Source organism: Miniopterus natalensis, chromosome 16 (assembly GCF_054644295.1).
Source record: "Miniopterus natalensis isolate mMinNat1 chromosome 16, mMinNat1.hap1, whole genome shotgun sequence".
NCBI lineage: Eukaryota > Metazoa > Chordata > Mammalia > Chiroptera > Miniopteridae > Miniopterus > Miniopterus natalensis.
In genome coordinates this window covers 24,394,675-24,417,096 of record NC_142096.1, presented here as the reverse complement: position 1 = coordinate 24,417,096, position 22,422 = coordinate 24,394,675, and the positions used below count along the sequence as shown (strand labels likewise).

General features: G+C 37.7%; 1 protein-coding gene and 1 non-coding gene across 6 annotated transcripts in view; both read right to left on the bottom strand.

The window, feature by feature from the left end:
• The window catches only part of CSPP1 (centrosome and spindle pole associated protein 1), an 87,674-nt gene extending 67,096 nt beyond the window's left edge, over window positions 1-20,578 (bottom strand). For 4 of the 5 annotated variants that reach the window (XM_016206438.2, XM_087825416.1, XM_087825418.1 and 1 more), the window contains exons 1-4: window positions 20,476-20,578; window positions 11,097-11,205; window positions 9,208-9,307; window positions 2,513-2,616 (exon numbers count right to left, since the gene is read on the bottom strand). In XM_016206438.2, the coding sequence (XP_016061924.2) occupies window positions 2,513-2,616; window positions 9,208-9,307; window positions 11,097-11,205; window positions 20,476-20,495 (333 nt within the window). In that variant the 5' untranslated portion in view covers window positions 20,496-20,578. Of the gene's footprint in view, window positions 1-2,512; window positions 2,617-9,207; window positions 9,308-11,096; window positions 11,206-18,990; window positions 19,067-20,475 lie in introns of all 5 variants that reach the window. The other variant, XM_087825415.1, reaches the window with a different exon arrangement.
• Window positions 7,277-7,408, bottom strand: LOC148091354 (small nucleolar RNA SNORA31). The gene has a single exon (XR_015715820.1). It is a non-coding gene; the product is annotated as a small nucleolar RNA SNORA31 (small nucleolar RNA).
• Window positions 20,579-22,422: the final 1,844 nt, after the last annotated feature.

Here is a 22,422-nt window from a genome sequence, read left to right as displayed (position 1 = left end):
TTTCTTCTTAGATTTCCTTTCCACTCTCACTTTCTCAGATGTCAACCAAAACTGTCTTTTTCAGATTAAAGAACTATTCTACCACTACATTCTTGATAATCCAACACCAAAAACTCTTTCACAGCCCTTTGAATTTAAACATTTGTATTCCTTGACCTCTTTCCCTTTCATAAAGGCAATTTCTTCTTATGCCTCCCACCACTGTTTTTTTAAAATCATATTTCTATGAAGTAATGTAAAATCCACAAGTGAAAATGGCAGCTATCAGAGAAAAACCGTACCTAATGAGGAGGGCTTGGGGAAGGTAATGAGGCACAAGGCCAGGGAGGCAGGCTGGAACGTGAAAGACCTCAACGTGCCAACCTACAGGATTCGAATTTTTATCCTGAAGACAGTGAGTGAAAAGACATTGAAGTATTTAAATCAGTAAAGGGCTAGATCATTCTGGAAAGCAGCATGGAGAATGGACTAATAACTAATGGAAGGAGATCGGTTAAAAATGTGTAGTATTAATTTAGGACACTAAGATAAGAGTCTCTATCATGCAGAACTGACTGTCCTGTAACAGTTATCAAGCTCCTCATGGGCTGCTTAAGCTGGTACAATGTTTCACCACCACCAATCACACACCAAGTTAAAAACTGACTGCCTTCTAACTGGATCCTATCCTCATTACTTCTTATTACTCTCAAAAAGAATCTAACTCAGTGAGGCTGGTAAACCTAATATGCCTCATTCATATAAAGCTAAAGTTTGTCCCACAAGTCCTCCTTTATTCTGAACTCTCCATCCAAGACACTTCCTCTGCTCCCTCAATTCACCCTCTAGAATATCCAAATTCTATCCTATAATGTCTTACAAAATAACACTTGGAGGCCTTTCCTAATCATTCTATCCTTGTTTAGAGTTATCACTTTCTGAATTGTATGAATATTATCTCTACAGCTACATTCTAAGCCCACTGAAGACAGGATTCATACCTAATTCATCTTCATGGTAAGTGTTTAAAAAGAGTTGACTGAATGATGAATGGATGTGTGAGATTCTTTTTAAAAACAGTTTTATAAAACTGTCTTTGTTTTCCAATATAAATTTACAAATGTAGTCCTCATGTTTGGATGCGAAAATATCAAGTGCTCCAAATCCTGACAACACATGGTTCAAAAACATCTTAGAGTATCTTGCATGTCCTATTATTTTATTAATCTTAATGTCATTTTAGCATAATTTAAAGAACGAAACTGGCATGATGAAAACAAATGGACTTACAAGAGATGCAGAAATATTTCTAAAGGATGCATGAGAAGGCAACAAAAACAAATGCAAAGCAGGAATCAAAAAGAATGCTTAACTGAATTAATGGAAAATTATGACTTCTTGCTAAAAGCAAAATTATAAAATGGTACCATTCGAAAGTCTCAAAATCACAAATGAAGCTATTTTTCTCATGGGAGTACAGCAATATCATAGATGCCAATGATTGTAAGCTACTAGATCTTTAAAAAACATCTAAGGAGAACATTTTGCAGGCAATCCTACCTTTCTCTTTGCTTCTGTAATACCCTAAAGTCAAGGGAAACAAACCATCGATAAAATATATTCAAAGTCCTTTCTCTCCATGTGCAAATCAGAATAAATAAGACAGCATTTATAAATTTGGAACAAACATTATAAAGTAGTTGAAAAACTAATGACTACAAACATTATGCTTGTTTAAAATAATTTTATAACCTAAAAAGTAAATTGCATTTTAAAACTTAAATCTTTAGTTTAGCAATTATATAATTTAACAAAATATACTTAAAACAAGAGTTTTCCCCAGCTGGAGTGGCTCAGCAACTGAACGTCGACCTATGATCCAGGAGATCTCAGTTCGATTCCTGGTCAGGGCACATGCCTGGGTTGTGGGCTCAGTTCCCAGTAGGGGCTGTGCAAGAGGCAGCCGATCAATGACTCTTTTACCACTGATGTTTCTCTCTCTCTCTCCCCCTCTCCTTTCCTCTCTCTGAAATCAATAAAGATATATTTAAAAAAAAAAAAAAAAGAATTCTGCTAAGTATACAGATTAAATCATAAAGCAAACACTTTGGTGGTTAAATATGTTAAGGAAAGTTTTATAAACTTAGCTCATAGGCAAATAACAGCAACTAGAACTCCATGTGTCATGTTTTATTTTAATACATGGTTGGGGGAATAGAGGAGTAGGAAATCCTAACTAGGCTATCTCTTAAACCATTATAACTTTACAGAAAACATAAACAACCAGAAATTACAATTTGATTTAAAATTAGAACCCACTGCCCTTACTCCAAAAAGCAAGAGTCTGTTACTTCGTGGCACCAGTTCTCAGCACTGTTTTTTTCTTTGTTGATGTCACTCAACTTTATAATACCCCATTGCTAGATGCCACTGAAAACCTAAAAATTAACACATATAACTAAAACCTTAGAAAAACAAATTTAGGAGATGACTTATGAAGCATGAGACCTACCTAGTTAAAGGAACTCTTTACCTGAGTAAGATAGCGCCTGTAATCTTGCCGCAATTCTTCCTTTAGTTTATGTTTCTTCCGTTCATAGTCTTCCCCAAGTGGTAAACTCAGCCCATAATCAAGCCCTAGAAAGAAAACAACTTCTTAAAGTAAATGCAGCTCATTTTCAAACTAATTTCAATACAATCTCCTATAACAAAACACAGTTGGAAGGAGCACAGTCATGTTGATTCTGAGACTGGGATCAGGACAGTAAATTTTTTATTTAAAATGTTTCAATAGGTAATACTACATCCATATATTGGAAAATATCACTCCCACCCACAAATCCCAGCCACCCAGTTCTCCTGCCCAGAAAAACCAGCATTAGTGTTTCTTCTGACTACTTCCAGAGACTTTTTATGCACTTATAAACATATACTATATATTACTACATGGGCATAGGTGTGTACGCATGTGCATGTATGTATATTTACTTCTTCCTACTTTAGATAATAGTTCCGCACTATCTGGCATCTTGCTTTTTCAAGGACAGCAAAATCAAAGCAAAGAAGAACTTTTCTTCATCAGTTAATTCTACTGAAATTTCTATAAAAATACTTACAATTTTAATGTCTGTTTTCAGTCTGAAAATAACATGGCTTTTAACCTGTAAGAATATTATTGCTATGATGTGTGTGAGAAAAATTAGGGCCATGAGTGGCTCAGACTGAAATTTCCAAGAACTTTTAAAGCCACCAATTCTGATTTTGCAAAAACGGGTATTAATTTTTACTGTGCTAAAATATACATAGTATAAAATTTACCATTTTAACTATTTTAAGCATACAGTTCAATGCCATTAAGTTCATTCAAAATGTCCTGCAACATCACCACTATCTATTTCCAAATTTTTTTCATCATCTCCCAAAAAAACTGTAAAAGGATAATTTAAAAAAAAACTTCAATTTAGAACAGTGTCTCCTTACATAGAATTAAATAAAATAATTATATTTTGGGGTGATGACAATAGTGATGGCCGCACAACTTATAAATACACTAAAAACCACTAAATTGTACAATTTGAATGGGTAAATTTTATACTATTTCAATACCTCAGTAAAGCAGTTATAATCACATTATATACTTTTTTAATATTTTCAATACTAAAATACTACATCAAGAAGCACAGATATCAGATAAGTATTTGATTTCTGAAGACTCCTACCTTTTTTAGTCCTACTATGTAACACTATAGTATAAAAAAATTATCATTTCTAAACAAAATAAAAATTTTCCTTAGGGAGTCAGCTACAACCAATATATATGAAGTAACTGGCTGCAGTTTATGAACTGATAAGGATATCACCATTTTTGTGCCTTTTTCTTCACAATGCAGCTAAATGATGGGAACTTATCATGAATGTGTCATATCACTGCTTTATTACATCACTGAAATATTTCAGGGGCAAAAAAGCCAAAATAGAATAAATATAAATGAATGTCTATTGATTTCCCTGTAATACTAAATTCTACTTTCCACTCTAAACACTGTGGAATTCTCTTTATAAACACTTCTGGCCTACTTAACTCCTGATTAATGAGGGTATAACAGAGGATTCCTTAGGACAACTCTTACTCAGGCTCCCAGCTCTCTTTCCAAAACAATCTAAAGCATTCCACATGCTTAAAATTTTAACTCATCCTAGAAAGGCATTCTTTCCTCACAAAGAAATTTAAACCTTATTTTTAAAGATACAGTCTTAAAGCCTAATGAGAGAAAGTTTTAATTCTTATACTAAGAATGGAGTACCATAAAAGAAAATTATAAAATCCATTAAAGCGACCCTGCTGGTGTGGCTCAGTGATTGAGCGCCGACCTATGAACCAGGAGGTCATGGTTCAATTCCAGATCAGGGCACATGCCCAGGTTTCGGGCTCAATCCCCAGTAGGGGGCGTACAGGAGGCAGCCCATCATGGACACTCTCATCATTGATGTTTCTCTTTCTCTCTCCCTCTCCATTCCTCTCTCTGAAATCAATTAAAAAAATATATTTAAAATCCATTAAAGCCAAGTCCATGCTTTATTCAATTTTATAATGCCTGGCACACAACTTGTACCCCAGAAATGTTCACTGAATTAAGGTGTGAATGAATATATGAATGAATGTCTGAGTATGAGGAAGGAACGAGAGAAAGGAAGGACACACTATTCTTAGTATTTCATTTTTGCTTTTAGTCTGATGGCATAGAGAGAGAAAGCATAGTAACTGGTAACCACAGTTACCTAGTTACGTAGTCACAAAGGATGCTCTACTGTGTTAAAGAGAAAAAGAAAACATGCAGAGAGGCTGATGCCTCACAATATGCTGGGCTTTCCTCTCAGGCAACAAGTAATTTATAGCTTTCTGAAAAGTCATGTGTTTAAGGTGGATTTTACTACTGTTTTTCAATTTTGCTTGGTGGACTTATATGAAAGAACAGAAAAAAATGTGATTAGTTTTCATTTATAAATTACTGTCCATACTAAGTTTACTTTTATTTATCAAGAATATTTGCTCTTTACCATTGAGTCTAATAGTATTGTACTGTCTTAAAAAACAAGTAATATAGGTCTTCCGAATAATTTAAAATTATATTAAGATTTAGTCAACAGAAAATACTAAATTTTTAATTCTTATTTTTGTTATCCAGTACCAACATTTTGTGGCATTAAAGGTAGGTTACAGAAATAAAATTAATAACTACATGGAACAATTTAAATATTGTTCACTTAAAGCTATGCATTAGCAATGGCATCTCAAGAGGCTTAATGAGCTAAGAAACATGGTGAGACTTACTTACTCAGAGCAGCTGTCTTCTGATGGTTCTAGTGGCAAGTAAGACCTTAGTGCCATTTTAGTCATTTGAAGTGATGTCACTTCACCAAATACAACACAAATGACACTACGACAGTTAACACTATGCTTCAGAACTACATCAATTACAAATATTTGGTCTCTATAGTGTTTGAGAGTTAGATAAAATATTTTAAAACTAAAGTATACAATCTTTTTAAAATCAATATACCTTCTAACGGAGCACTCATAATAAACACTTTATAAAACAAATTACCGTTAACAGTTAGTTTCCTCTTTTCATTATTGTATTGCCATGAGAAAGCATTATGTAAGAATAAAGAGCAAATTATAAGAAATAATAATAGGCCTTTCCATAAGCAGGTGACTTATCAAGAGATGTGAATACAGCGGTATGTCGGTTTCGAACGTTTCAGAACTCCAACCGTCTTCCAGAGTGGATTACATTCGAAAACAGAGGTACCACTGAGTAGAACATTATACTCAAACATCAGCTATAAAGGCAAATCATCCACTTGTACAAACTGAATAAAAGAGGTAGATTGTGTGGGATTTAGTTTATAATAAGAAAAACCTAAGACTACATGCTAGAAAAAAATTAAAAAGTACAACTAAAAATTAGTAAAAAATCAACTATTTCCTTTGGTCTATTTTAAGTCTTCACATTAATTTTCTAGTTTAGTCTAAACTCTAGAGCTTCTCTGCAATGTAAAATTCTGCTATTGCTTCCTTTCTCATATTATTTTTAAATTACAATGTAATTTTTTCTTCTTTATAATTCTTTCTAAATTTCCATGAACTTAACTGTATTTAAAATAATTTTTAAAAAATCAAATAAAATAATTTCTAGTAACAAGAGTAAAATCTCTTATTTTACTTTAGTAATCTGTAATCTTTTTGCTTGCAAATTTCCAAAATAATTGACTTCACAGCATGAAAGATCAAATAAATCTGGTGCATTTTGATAAAACAGTAGGAGACACTGCCCAGAAATAGTGAATAAAATACCTAGGGACTACAGACACTGAAAACAAATTCCTGGGGTACCCAAAGTTTAGAGGTGAGGGCACTGAAAGGAACCAGAAAAGACTGAAAAGGAGTGTGTTCGGGGTCCTCAAAAACCACCCCCAGGTGTGGTGATTCCCTAGAAAGACTCACAGAATGAAGACGTCATTGCACTCACAATTACAGTTTATTTCAGTAAAAGGGTACAAAGCAAAATCAGCAAAGGAAAAAGGGACATGGGGCAAAGCCCAAAGAAAACTAAGTGCAAACTTCCAAGAGTAATTCCCCAGTGGAATCACCTAGGATGCGCTTAATTCCTTCAGCAAGAAGTTGGGATAACCCATGTGAAGTGTTGCCTACCAGGAAAGTTCTTTACAAACTCAGCGCCCTAGTCTTCTACTGGGAGGTAGTCACATAGGCACCCTCTGACTAGCACTACCAAGAGTCTACAAAAGGAAAGTAGCTGTTCTGTATAAATCACATGGTTTGCACAAACAATTTAGGCACAATAAACTACTCTTATCACTTAGGAAAAGTTTTGTATCAGTATAGAAAACTGTTTACTAGCTAGGTTCCAGACACTAGCCCAGGGCCAAGCCTTATAGGCAAGCCTTTCTAAAGATAGGCAGGCTACTCTGTTAAGAAGTATCAGTCCTTGCCCAAAAGCACAGCATCTAGACCAGAAACAAAGAAGCTAGTAATTTCAATGTAACAGTAAGTGCTACTTGACACCTTCCATAACCTACTCCAAGTACCAATCAGTTTGGTACACAATGAATTTTCCTTTCACCCAGGGATAAGTGGGTTATTAATAGTTTTATGCCACGCTAAACTGATGTTTTTAGCTCAAATTTTAGATTCTTTTTTGGAATAAAGAATACAGGTTTTTCATTGTTTACATTATTTCTCTCCATGTTCTATTACCATGTTACCATTTTTTCCTCCTGCATTCCCCCATTCAATCTTGTCTGCCACAATCAGACAGACAGAAAGGGCAAGGATACTTTTTTCTTGCATCTGTAGTGGAAACCTTAGCAACAGACAGAACTGCTCCAGATCTGCCAACAGATGCATTAGGTCACTTCTTAAACTCCAGAGGTCATGGTAGTGTCCCTATACTATTAATTACAAAAGTAGTATCACATAAGATCTATGCTACCACATGTAGAAGAAGAGAGGGCTATGTGCATGTATGCACAGTCTAGTCATGAAATTATATACGAAAAACTGCTTTAACAAGACAGACTGAAGGACAGGATTGGGAAGGTGTTAGGTAATAGAAAATATATATATTGGTCGCTACTTCCAGTTCCTGGCACATAATACCTAAAACCCATGCAATTTCCTAAGTGATAAGAACACTGGGAGCATCTCTTGTCCTAATATTTGTCTTTGACCCCATTCCTGACACAGGGCTCCTAAAACTCTTACAAACTCCTAAGTGATAAGAGCATTAGGCTGGTTAAGATGGTAAAGTAGGTAAACACTGTGCTCACCTCCTCCCACAACAGTATCAAAATTAAAACTAAATTAGAGAAGAACCAAACAACCATTACTGAGAACCACCTGAAGACTAGCCGAACATAATTCACAGGAGAAGCCACAAAAAGACTGGTGGAAAGGCAGAAACGCAGAATGGGCAGGCCTGTACCCACAGTGCGATGATTAAGAATCAGAAGGGGTATCTTGGTTACCCCCATGAAGGGCAAGGGGTGCCAACTTAAATAATATATGACAGGTCACAAAGCCATGAGAGCCACAGTCCAAAGCAACCTGTAACCCCAGAATTTCAAAGTAATTCTGTCTGACCTTAGTGCTTGAGAGAACCTACCATTACACTTTTAAGATATTATGTCTTGGAATAATCAAACTTTTGATTCTTAAAAATTTAGGGCTAAAAGATCATCCAAGTTCTTTATGTTATAGATAAAGAAGCCGAGGGCCTTAGAAACTAAGGAACTTAACCAAAATACATATAATACTTAAGTTCACTAAAGCTGTACACTAGCCAATAATTTGTAAGAGAATCAACTCAAAGTATGTACCTGATACTAGAAGTATGGCATTCACTTTGAGCTGGTTTTCTAGTAGAGACAAAAAGCCCATTAACTATTCAGTCTCTTGGTCAACATCCCCTTATACTCAAATACAAAGCAGCTAACAATTTAGGAGTATACCTGTGGCTGTGAAATATAGGCCACATGAGAACAGTGCTTTAACCAAATGAACTCATTATATTTCACTTCCTTTAGGTGGAAAGTTTCAGTCATTGTCCATAATTAACAAGAAACACTTTTTAAATATCATACATTTTCTTTTTTAAAAAAAAAAAAAAATGTATACCTACCAACAAGCCAAAGTGTGGTAGAAAGTTTCCAAATATTGTCATACCAATCCATAATCAAAGACTTAGTATAGCTGCAGTATTAACTTCTTTACAATTCCAATATAGTCATCAACTATTAAAATGGTCTTTCACCAAACAGCATTTTGTATCCATTAAGCACATTTCTTTGGTTTTTAAATAAAAGCAAGTCCACCATTTTTATTCAACAATTAACACACTTTCTCTGTCTCTCCCTTGCTGCTCGCTCTCTCTCACACACACTCCATTCAAATTTTTCAATTAATTTTTGGTTATACTTACTGCTATAATTTCCATAAATCATAACCAAGGCAATAACATTTTTTTAAAAGGTACAAGGCTCTCATTATGCATTATATTTCACATACAGTCCATCTGTTACATATAACATTTCAGAAAGGAGTTAACAGGATTCCAAAAATACCGTTTTTTTCTGACAAGACAAAGCTCTTTCCCAACAACCTGCTAAGAGTATCTTAAAATCAATTTAGCACACCTAATGACATACCTAAGGAACCCCTGGTCTGTTGACTGTTTGGTGGTATGTTTTCCTTAGCCATGGAGATTAATATTTTACTGTTTTCAGAAAGCTTCTCCGATGCCTTTCCCTGAAAGAGATATAATATTTATAAAAGCAGAGGGGAAAAAAACCTACAAAATATACAATTAACCTCAGTACTTTAATTAAACAACTTGACAAAATTACATGGTATATTGTAGAAGAAATTTAAGTGTAAGATTTGAGGAATTAACCAAAAGCATTTAATACTATAATAAATATTCTAATATTTAGCTCATTCACTTATCAACAAACAGTCACTGAGTCTCTGCCAGGCATTGTCCCAGGCACTGGAAACACATGCGTGAAAAAATCATACAAGAACCTGTGCCATCTTGGAGCTTATAAACTACTGTGGAGACAAACAATAAACATAATACATAATTAAACTATGTAATATGAAGAGAGTAGTAGGGAGGGACTATGAGAAAAAATACAGCAGGGTATAGAGGCCCAAAAATGATGGGGGACAAACTGTAATGCCTCACTGAGCAGGTGATGCTTGAACTAAGACCTAAAGATTAGTATTTATGTACTATTTAATATTAGATATTATAATAAAGCTATATTTGAAACTATGTATAACTCTTTCCAAACAATGAAAGCTAGTCCTAAGTACTGGAGAGTAGTCAGATCCTGAATCCACCACCACTGTGTGTATTTGGACAAATTACTTAACCCCTTTAAGCTTCACTTTCTTGTTCTGTAAAACAAACAAAAAATTCCATCCACTTCAAAGGGATATTATGATTAAATGAGATAATACATTTAAAGTCCTTTTTATCATTCCTTGTAAATGGCAGGTATTATGGCAGAAAGACAGCCTAGAGTGGTGGTTAAGAGAACAAGCACAGGATTCAGGCTCCCAGAAAGTCCCATTCTGCTATCACTTTAGTAACATTACTTAACTTCTCCATGCCACAGTTTGCTCATTTAGAAAATTATAACAGTAATAGTACTTATCTCATAGATTCATGTGAAATATCAATGTAACCTCATAAAACTTTGCCTCATCCATATTGTACACAATAAATGTTAGCTATGTAAGTTCTTTTACAACTAAGATGTCCATATTATTTATCATTTCAACCAGGATACTTTTGTCCAGGACAACTGCTAAACCAGATGGGACACTGGGACAACAGGTAAACCAGGACTGTCTTGGACAAACCAATATATGTGGTTACCTTCCTTACAATGGACCAGATGGCACAGGTTAACCTACATCCTGTATCTTATTACATATACTGAACCCATGAGAAAAGGTGCTGCATCTGTCTAGATTAGTGCTGTATTGTCAGAGCCTAGCCCCATACTCTACCAGTCTCAATAAGTATTTGCTAAAATAGATGAATCACTTTCTACAAAAATAAGAAAGTTTAAGAAAGCTTTTTCAGACACTGGTTTCAAAAACATTTTAACAAATTTACATTCTGAAAAGCATACAAAATAAACTATTCTAATTCACTTTTGTAGGCTTTAAAAAAATGTTAAGATAGTGATTCTTTTCCACATAGAATGAAAACTTGCTTTCATATATATATTATGTTTCTATTCTGAAAGTTTCTTGTATACAGCTAGTCTCCTAATTATTTTATGAAGCACATAAAGTATTAATTGAAACTGTAATAAGAAAGAGGAGAAACTGTGAGATATAAAACATCACAAACAAAAGACTGCATCTGAAATCTTGTCCAGAGTCAGGCTCTCACAGCACAGCCAAGCTAGAGTACAGACCTGCAGATTCTGACTCAGAGAAGAGAATGTTTGCGTTTACACAGGGATAACCTTCTGAAACAATTTTAATGAAACATGTTGGAGAAAATGATTAATTTTACCTTAACTTCCATGTAAGGTGGATCACTTTCCAATTCTGCTTTGTCTTGCGCCAATTTAGCTTTGCGCTCTTCAATAAATTTATCCAAATTATCAGCCATTTTACAGATACTGAAAAAAAAACACACACACACAAAAAACGCACTACAATGAGCACAGCTACAGCTGTATGGCAGTATTTCTAGGCTAATTATTAACATGCAGGCTTAGTCTACATTTAGTTTTCAATCTCACTTGCCAAATTGAGAACTTCAAACAAGCTTGACTGAAATATGCCTGCCTGCCTTCTCTCACAACCCCCTCAAATCACCTATAAAATACTTTAAAATATCTGAAAAGAAATAAAAAACGAACAGCCGCCACCATCCCGCCACACACACACCACAAAAAAATCTCTGAACCTTAAGTCAAAGCACTTTTATTTAAAAAGGTGGGTGTGTTTTTTTTTAACTATTTGGAGGTAATTTTGAACTTAAAGTTACAACAATAATAGTACAAAAAGCCCTGGCTGGTGTGGTTCAGTGGTTAGAGCATCAGCCTGTGTACCAAAGGGTCTTGGGTCCATTCCCGGTCAAGGGCATGTACCTGGGTGGTGGGTCACTCCTTGCCCCTGGTCAGCGTGGGGGAGGCAACCAGTCAGTCTCTCTCCCCCTCCCTCCCATTCCACTCTCTCTAAAAAGCAATGGAAAAAATATCCTCAGGTGAGGATTAACAGCAACAAAAAAGAACAGTAGAAAGACCAGCTGTATACTTTTTACCTATTAAGATTCTGTATCACTTGTTCTTTCTTGTGGTATTCACACAAGTTTTCTCTTTATGCACACAATTTTTTCTAAAATTACTCAGAAGGTAAATTAAATATATCATGGCCCTTTACCCCCAAATGTTTCAATGTGCATTAAGAAGAATTAGGTGATTCTTTCATATAACCTCAATGCAGTTATCAACTTCAATAACACTGATTTTTTATTGCCCATGTTCCAATGTTGTCAACTGACCTAACAGTGTTCTTTACAACATTTTTCTCTCTCCAGTTCAGGATCCAGCTTTAACATCAATTGGTGATTCTTAATTGATCCAATCTCTGATTCTAGATGGCTGCAAAATGCTAATTTTCCAATTCCACCATTCCCAGCATATTTATTTATCCACTGGCACTTACTTTTTTCTAACAGCCCTTCCTTCATCTGCATTTTTTTATTGGCTTATTATCAGTATGGACTCATAAATTCCTATTTTTTTCAGTAAGCCCTGGATTTTTTAAATTCATAAGCTGTTGTTTTACTGAGGAATAATTTATATACCATAAAATTCACCTATTTCAGTGAACAGTTCCATAAGTTTTAGTAAATTCATAGTTATGCAAGTATCATAACAATTACTTCTTAAAATTCTTCCATCATCACAAAGTTTTCTCATGCCCTTTTGTAGTCAATCCTCACTCTCACCCTCAACTCGGGAAATCATCAGTTTTCTGTGTCTATAGTTTTGGCTAATCTGGAAATTTCATATAAGTAAATCATACAAAATGTAGTCTTTTCTTTCACTTACCATATGTTTTTGAGATTCATCCTTGTAGTTGCATCCATCAATAAGCAGTTACTTTTTTGTTAGGTACTATTCCATTGTACGGAAACGCCATATTTAGTTTATTCACTCATTGTTGGACATTTGGGTTGTTTCCATTTTTTGGCTACTTATGAATAATTCTGCTATGAACATTCATGTACAGGTATTTGTGGGGACATGTTTTTAATTCTCTTCCATACAAATCTAGAAGTGGAACAGGGTCCTCTGTAACTCTGTTTAACATTTTGAGGAACTGTAAACATTTCCTGTAAGTGTAAAGTGGCTGTACCATTTACATTTCAACCAGGAATGTTGCAAAATTAGCTTAAAATGGATCATAAACTTAGATGTACAAAAGAAAACTAAAAAACTTCTAAAAGAAAACATAGAAGAAAATATTTGTGATCTTGGGCTAGGCAAAAATTTCTTACACATGGCACTAAAAGCACAAAGAACTGATTAAAATTGATGAAAAATGAATCAACCCTTGCATAAGGGGTGCAATTTCTATACAATCTCACGAATGGTTATTTTCAGTCTTTTTTATCTTAGTCATCCCATTAGGTGTGCAGGAGTATCTCACTGTGGTTTTAACTTGCATTTCTATTAATGACTATGATATTGAACATCTTTTTATGTGCTTATTTGCCATTGTATGTATATATACATAACCACTGGCAAAATATCTTCAAATCTTCTGCCCACTTTTAAAGTTAAGTTGTTTTATTACTGTATTGAGCATTAAGATTTTTTTTTAATGTATACAGGATATAAGCTCTTTATCAAGCATATTTTATAGATATTTTCTCATAGTCTGTGATTTGTTTTTAAGTTTCCTTGACCATGTTTTCTTTTTTAAGACTTTTTTTTTAGTTTTAAATTCACAGCAAAATTGAGCAGAAGGTACAGATTTACCATATATCCCCTGCCCTATCCATGCATAGCCTCCTCCATTATCAACATCCCCCACCAGAGTGGTACATTTGTTACAATCAATAAAACACACTGACACATCTAGTTTACATTAGATAAGAATTCATTCTTGGTATGGTATATTCTGTGGGTTTGGAGATACGTATAATGACATGTAGCCATCATTGTAGAATCATACAGAGTAGTTTTACTGCCCTAAATGTCCTCTGTGCTCCTCCTATTCATCCCTCCCTCCACTCAAATCCCTGCCAACCATTGATCTTTTTATCGTCTCCATAGTTTTGCCTTTTCCAGAATGTCATATAGTTGTTATCATACAGCACTGGCTTCTTTCACTGACTAGCATGCATTACTAAGGCTTCTAAATGCCTTTTCATGGCTTGACTGATCATTGCTTTTTGGTGCTGAATAATATTCCATTGTCCTAATGTACCAGTTTATTTATCCATTTCTTCACCTACTGAAGGACAACTCTGTTGCTTCCAGGTTTGGGCAACTATAAATAGAGGTGCTATAAACATCTGTGTGATACCTTGTTAAGAGCAAAAGTTTTTAATTTTTTGATGTCCAATTTATCCATATTTCATCAATTTTTAATCAATTGTTTGGTTTTGTAACATATGTAAGAAATTTTTGCCTAGCCCAAGATCACAAATACTTTCTTCTGTTTTCTTTTAGAAGTTTTATGGTTTTCTCTCTTACATCTAAACCTATGATCTGTTCTAATTTTTGCTAATGGTGTAAGGTAAGGGCCATCAAGTTTCAGTTTTTTGGTTGTTTTTTGTTGTTGTGTCTTTTTTGGGTTTTTTGCACATGGATATAAAATTATTCCAGCACTATTTTTTGGAAAGACTATCCTTTCCTCATTGAACCTAGAATTTAAAAAAATATTTTTTTCAAAAACTCATGAAACTTAGTGACTAACTGGATAGGTGGCAAGAAAGGAGCCACTGATGACCAAATTTTTAAGTCCTAGAAACTACATGTGGATGGAATCCTGGATAGAAAAAAGTCAGAAGAAGCTGGCTGATTTGCAAAGGTTTAGTTTAGCTATACTAAGTTGAAGCTAGTAAGACATGCTAATGAAAATTTCCAGCAAATGGTTAGAAATTCAAGACTGAAATTCAGGTAAACAGACCACATTGGATGTGTTTATTTAAGAGTTAACTATTTTAAAGATAATAGTTGAAGCTGTGGTAAATGAGCAAAGACTGGGAAAAAAGCAATGGGCTGCCCAGCCAGGCATGGCTCAGCGGGTGATCATTGACCTAGGATCCAGGAGATGTGGTTTGATTCCCAGTCAGGGCACATGCTCGGGTTGGGGACTTGATCCCCAGCAGGGGAGTGCAGGAGGCAGCAGATCAATGACAACTCTCTTATCATTGATGTTTCTCTCTCTGAAATCAATAAAGATGTATTTTTAAAAAACAAACAAAAATAAACAAAAAACCAATGGGCCAAAACTAAATTCTGGGCAATGTTCCCTTGAGGGGGTGACAGAAGAACTGAACTAGAAAAAATACAAAGGAGTAATTAAAAGAAGGAAAGGGGAACACCTGATAATTTCAACATTAAAAATTTTGAATGAGCCCGGCCAGGCGTGGCTCAGCGGTTGAGCGTCGACCTAGGATTCAGGTGATAGGGGTTCGATTCCTGGTCAGGGCACATGCCCGGGTTGAGGGCTCGATCCCCAGTCGAGAGCGTGCAGGAGGCAGCCCATCAATGACTCTCTCATCATTGATGTTTCTGTATCTCTCTCTCCCCCTCCTTTCCTCTCTCTGAAATCAATAAAGATATATTTAAAAAATAAAAAATAAAAATTTTGAATGAAAATAATAATAGTAGTAATAGCAGTAAAAGGATATAAAGAAAACCAAGTCAACATAATTTGTGGAGAAAAAGAAATATGAAAAAGAACCAGTCAGCAATATCAAAAGTAAGACTGTTAAAAAAAGCAACCACTGAATTTAATGTTTGGGGGATAATTTGTCAAAATGCATAAAAACAAACTATCCAAAAGAAATATATTGAAACATGTATCAGTTAAGTAGTACATAATATGAATGTCGTTCTATTATTTATTTCCAAACAGTAAATTTTTTAAAATTATGGCCATAGCAAATATATTCCAAGCCAACAAAAGTTAATACATTTAGCTATTTTTAATTTGCTATTTATCACAAAAGATTTTTCCTCGTAAAAATTCAAAACAGCTCAATAGCAAATAGTAATTTTCATGCTAAAAGAAAATCATTTAATATCCCCAAATTTTCCTAAATATTTTTGACTGGTAGAAATAAAAGTGATTGGATTATATGTATGTATGCACAAATACTTTGCTACGTGACTTTCTACATAATGTAAGCAGAAATGTCATTAATCTAAAAAAAGTAAAAAGCCTCTTTCAACTCTGAACTAAGGCTTCCACATAATTCTGTTAACAATTATTAATACAACATGTTCATTTGTTTAACCAGACTTTGAAAGATCTCTAATTTATACATACTTGTTTCCTTTTATTATAATAATTTAACACCAATTATAAATTCTAGAATTGATTTTATACAACAGTAACCATAGTAATAAAGACACATTTTTAAACAATGGCAGTGAGTATAATATATGCCACAGCTAAAACATGAGATTTATCAGATATGTTTACATTTAATCATTTCTAATTTTGTTCTACTGTCTAATCTGATTAGAGTATATATCTACTATTAAACTGGAGTCAAAGATAGCACTAAGCTTTCTCCTGGCAATGCCCTCCAGACAAAGAACACAGGAACACTACTATAGTTAAACTGGTTGGTTGGGTTTATTACTCATTGCATTGAGAGATGCATCCTTGATGCTCGCCATGGGGAACTCTGAAGTAGTTTAGTAAGAGGGTGTTATAAAATACAGGATTTTCTTCCTGGCCAGCGTGGCTCAGTTAGTTGAGTTGTCCCATGCACCAAGAGGTCGCTGATTCGATTCCCAGTCAAGGCACATGCCCATGTTGTGGGCTCAATCCCCAATAGAGAGCATGCAGGAAGCAACCAATTGATGTTTCTCTCTCATGATTGTTTCTCTCTCTCTCTCCCTCTGTCTCTCTACAAAAAAAATAATAATAATCAGTAAAAACATTTTTAAAAAAAAAAAAAAAAAGGATTTGGGATTCTGTTAGGTGCTTTGGGAGGGGGGTAAGGAAGTGAAGTTTTGCTCTGGATTTAATGCTGTCAGGAAGTGAGGATAATTCTATGACTGGACATCTTAGTAAAATCTTATCTACAGAGTGAGGCTAAAGCTTTAACTGATAGAGGCACCTCACTCATATTAGGTGGGAGAGGGGATGCCCGGCGTTTTGTGGCTTGGAAAACATTAATGTTTTGTCTGTGTTTGGATGTGATTACGGAGTGGTGGTATTTTTGTCTTGATCCATCAGGGACACAAAACAGCCTCAGTCTGATGATGTGCTGTGCAACTGTTTATCTTGAACAGAAGAACACCAAGCCTAAGCAGTACTGTCAAGCCAGTTCCTAGCAACAGCAAGGCCTTGGCGATAGCACAGCTAGCTTCTAGCAGTCATGACTACTTTCTCTTTCTTACACCTAAAAGCATGTGACAACTTACATAAAACTTCAACTACAAAATTATTCAAGAATTACTTAGTGATTCAGAGAGACTGAGTTAATGTGTACAGCCTAAGTATAAAAGAGAGTAAGAGCCTGGCCAGGCGTGGCTCAGCGGTTGAGCATCGACCTAGGATCCAGGCGATCGGGGTTCGATTCCCGGTCAGGGCACATGCCCGGGTTGTGGGCTCGATCAATGACTCTCTCATCACTGATGTTTCTATCTCTCTCTCTCCCTCTCCTTTCCTCTCTCTCTGAAATCAATAAAGATATATTTTTTTTAAAAAATAAAAATAAAATAGAGTAAGAATATTTATAATTTAAAGATTAAGTTACAAGAAAGATCAGTTGAAAGAAACCTAAATAGGATTCTTTATCTTCCTTCAATCTACAATGTAAAATTACAACTTTTTCAAGATATTTCCAGGTTTATTTTTTTCCCCAGTAGCCGTGTACACAGTATGTAGATGATAAACAGTTTTCAGGACAATAGTTTAGCTGAAATACCTGGATTTGAAACCCAATTCAATCACTAATTGACTGCATGTGAATGACCTCAAATACATTCCTTATCCTATCCCTCAGTTTCCTCTTTTGTAAAATGGAAATATCTATTCCAGAGTTGTTATGAAGAAAAAACAAAATGATGCATATAAAATGTATGGCACACCTGACACTTAGAAATCAATAAATCACAGCTGTTTTTACTAATTCTTGTTCTATTTTCATCGTCTTTCTATACATCGGTACTCACCTTTATTTTAAAAGCCTCAAAGTAAACTGAGATTTAAATTACCAATAACTGATATTTACCATAATCCAAGTCAACAATTTTATATCTTAAATTTAGGCCCTTTATAATTATCATACAGATAGAAATACAAGCAAACCAGAACATATTCATTCTGCTAAGCTTAGGCAAATCTAAAAATCAGAGAGGACCCAGAAATAACTGAGTATGCCTTATTCCTCCTCCTAGTTTCATCAATGACAAAGAAAGGGGAAAATCCTTTTCCCTCCTGAATCAAGTGCTAATTTCCTCCCCTCTCAGGAAGCATGAGGAATGGAAAATAATACCCCTCCTAAAGGAGGGCTTTAAGGTTGTAGATGCTAGGAGATGAAACACATGATATAATCCTTGGCTTCCAATTTGGACGAGATAATGCCACCTGTCACAGTGGCTCACTGTCTAGCCAGATGGGAGTTTAGGGATTCAGTGTGAGGTACCCATAAAAGATCCAGTGGAGGTATCAAGAAAAACGATTTAAATGTGTCTGGAATTCAGATTAGAGCCCAGGCTAGAAGAAAAGATGTGGCAGTTTTAAAATGATGCTGGGTGGAGGAGATCAATGGGGAAAAAAGGTGGGCATCTGTAATACTTTCAATAATAAAGATAAATTTTTTTAAAAAATTATAAGAAATGAGGTTGCTTGGAAAAAGTGAGCCTAGCGTGGGAGAACAGGAATGAGGACAGAATAGCAGGGAGTGATAACATATGAGTGTGGGGTGCGGAGCGGAGTCTGTGAAAGCCTCAGAAGAAAGAGAGGGAGAAATGAGGTGAATCAAGAAAATGTTTCTCATCCCCACCTCACCCAAATCCAGAGATCTTTCCACCAAATGAAAGGTGCTCAATCTGTTTCTACTAGCAGATGAGCAACTTACTTCCATGGGCACATCCAAATTTTGACATACCCCTAAATGTTGCTAAGAAGTAAACACTATGTTGCTGGGGCAGAGGGAGACTAAGGGTCAGGTAAAGAGAGAGTGAATACAGGCATACCTGATTGTATTGTGCTTTATTTTGTTGCATTTCACAGATGTTGCATTTTTTTCAAATTGAAGGCAAGACCTTCCACCTGCAAAAAAGATTAGGACTAGCTTTGTTGTGGTGGTCTGGAACCGAACCCACAATATCTCCAAGGTATGCCTGTATATAAAAGCACTATTAGGTCTGTTAGCATCATTAATAATAAATCAATCAATGATGGCAAAGGACAGACACATAAATTAGCTGGTGGGTAATGCAAAATTGTCAAAACACTTGCTCAAATACCTTTGTCTCCCACTCAGGAAATCAGTTAGACTTGTTATAAAAAGGTAAGCCGAAATCTACCCAAAGTTTGTAATAGTTAAATCACATTTGCCTGAAACCTTCATTTGAGAAAAACTGTACTGAAAGCATCCTATTTCAATTTACCCTAACAGCACCTGCTCCCTTCCAGGTCACCTGTTCTGCAGGAGACCCAAAATTTCATCCCTGGGAAGCATTTCGGCAGATATTTAACCACCAGAAAGTCAGTGTCCTCATAGGAAGAAGAATGACATGCAGGAGGAAAATCAGCATCTTACTGGTTTCCATGGGATTCCGTTTAGCTTGTCAACATGTCAAGAAATTCTTTCATTTAAAACAGTACCTCTCTGAGGATAACTGTCTTTGTACAAACTCGAGGTGGTTGCTATTAGGCTCTTGCATTCCGAGGTGTCTGTAAACTAGGTGATAGTTTACTTTAGAATTTAGTGTTCCCAGAAATCCAAGCTCAACTTCTTAACCCTATAATTTTGAGAGCCAGCTTACTCTCTCGAAAGATTAGTCCCATGACTATCACTGAAAAGTGGATTCAAATCCCAGATAACAATCCTAAAATCAAGGCAGCGGGAAGGGGTTCAAACTCAAGGAGCCAGGTGGACCCAGGACCAGAACAGCGCCGACATCACAAGGTGGTGGTGATTAAGTAAATTTTACTTGCAAAGCAAAGCGCTGGGCGAAACGCGTCCTCAAAACATGTTAACATTTAACCAGCCCCGGGGAAGAGGGACGGCGCGGAGGCAGGCTCAGCCCCGCCGCGGAGGCTCGGCGGGCGGGCAGGAGCGGCGCGGGCGAGCGAGGGCGCCGCCGGCCTCCGGGCGCGGCGGGTGGCCGCCTCCGACCCAAGCGTCGACGCGTTGTCAGGCAACCGGGTCTCCAAACACCGCCGGCAGCGGCTCGCGTCCGGACGGCGGGGCCCCCACCCACAGGGGGCCCCCAGCCAGGCACTACCCCGGCCCTGCTCGCAAGATGCCGAGCCGTAGCTCGGCCACCGCCCCCAGCGCGGCGACCGCGAGACCTCCCCCCGTAGGGAACCCGGCCCACCAACCTCCGTAACCCCGACACCGCCGCCAGCCTGGCAGCCGCGAGACCTGGGTCCCCGGGAACGGGCGTCCCGGGACACCCCACCCAGCCACACCCGCCAGGCCCGGTCCCAGCCCGAGGCCGGCTAACGCTTACTCGGGAGAGCGGGATCGCATCTGGCGAGACGCACCACGCTTCAGCCAGGCTCTTCGCGGTCCGGGGAGGCGGCTGTGACCGCCCGCCGCGGGCTCCGCCTCTTAGGCCGAGCCCTCCGCCCGCCTTTTGCCAACCGCCGAGCGCGGCCCGCCCCCACTGGGAACTCGGGCGAAGGTCGCGCGGCTGGGGCGCCCCCTACCGGCGCGGAGGCCGCACAGCCGCCCGGCGCTACGCAGAGCTCTCCACACCCACCCCGGTTGGGTACCCCGCCGCCCGGTCCCCCGGCGCCACCTGGGCGCTGTTAAAGCGAGGGAGCCATCTCCCAGGCTAAATCGACTCAAGCCCCTCTAAACCCTCCAAGTCCCAGCTGGCCTGGGAGCAGAGTCAGAGCCTGGTAAGAAAAAAGGAGAGGGTGGCACTGAGAGAAAAACCGTTGGCGTACCTCTCCAGGGCATTAATGACTCTTCTCCCTAGAGTCAATACTTTCAACTGGGCTTTACCTCCAATTTCAACATATTCAGTTCACCCCATACCGAGTGACCACACGCTACCACTAGAAACGATCATTTCTCTCTAGCTTCCACGGAAAGTAAAACTAAGAGTCCTTTATCCCAAATTATTTTGTAAGAGGGTTTTAAAGGCAAATTTTCTTTACCTCGAAGTCTATCAAAACCGCAGGCGGGGTACAAACTCGATCATTCTAATGTGTTTTTTTTAACTATGTGCCACACACTATTAGAAGTGGGGTGTCCTGCACTCTGAAACTTACAGTGAGAAGAACTTGGAAGTAAACAATAAATTACAATGCAGTGTAACAGTTACAGAAACACGTACGCTGTGGAAGGGATGATTACTGGGGAGAGGAGGGAGAAAGATACCATGGTAGAGATCTCTGAGCTGTCTTTTTAAAGATTAATAGGAGCTCCCACGTAGAAAAGCCGGGGGGGGGGGTGCATTTTAGGCAATGCTAAGCACATATGCAAAATTTCAAGGGTGACTAAAGAAAGATGAAGCTGGAGGTGTGAGCTATGATTTTTCTCCCCCTTTCTTCCACCCCCTCCTCCAGCAAAAAGTATTTACTGAACATCTCAATGTTAGGGATGAAACAAGGAACACAAACCTGGTCCCTGTGATTTAAGGCTTGGCGGAGTGGGGGGGGGGGGGAAGAATACGTAAAACAAACAAAAAAATAAATAAATATTGTATTAACTGTTGGAAGAAAACATAGCTGTTGAGATTAATTGGGTCTCGGGGACAGAGGTGGTTTCGATGAGGTGGAGCAAATGCTGAAAATTAGACTGTACATTATAAGAACTGGACAGTGGGCATTTCCAGAACGCTAAAGTCACATACATGTTAACACGTGCACGAGTTTCCGCGGCCTCGCCGGGAGGCTGGAGAAACGCGCGGAGCCAGAGCTCCGCGAGCGCCGAGGATTTGTCGCGTGTGCAGCGGTTCGTCTGGAAGTAAATTAGGAGGTCACGTTTATCTTTCAAACCAGCATCCACAACTACTTACATGCCCGTTTTTCCGCAGACATCTTTATTTTTTAGTCTGTCAGCAAACTTATTTCACGTACGGTACCTACCCCCCCATAAAAAACAGTTCCCCACCCCCACCCCGGGCTTCAGGATCTGCCCATTTTAACATGGCGGCGGCTGAGCCTGCGCAGTGCGAACAAAGAAGGGCGGCCGGGTGCTGGCAGAACGTCGACCTGCCCTTCTTCCGGTGCGGAAGGCTGTACCATTCTCATACCTCGTCGTTGTTTGCCCTAATTCACACATATAATTTTCCAAGACAATGTGCGCTCCCCTAAGCCACAAGAAGATGCCTCCGTCTCTAACTATCATGTAAGTGCTGTTCATATCGTCTCGTCCCCGAAGGGCCCCCGCCATCCCCTAATGGTCTGCACCCGCTTCACCTCCGGTTTCAGGTGTCATGGCTGCC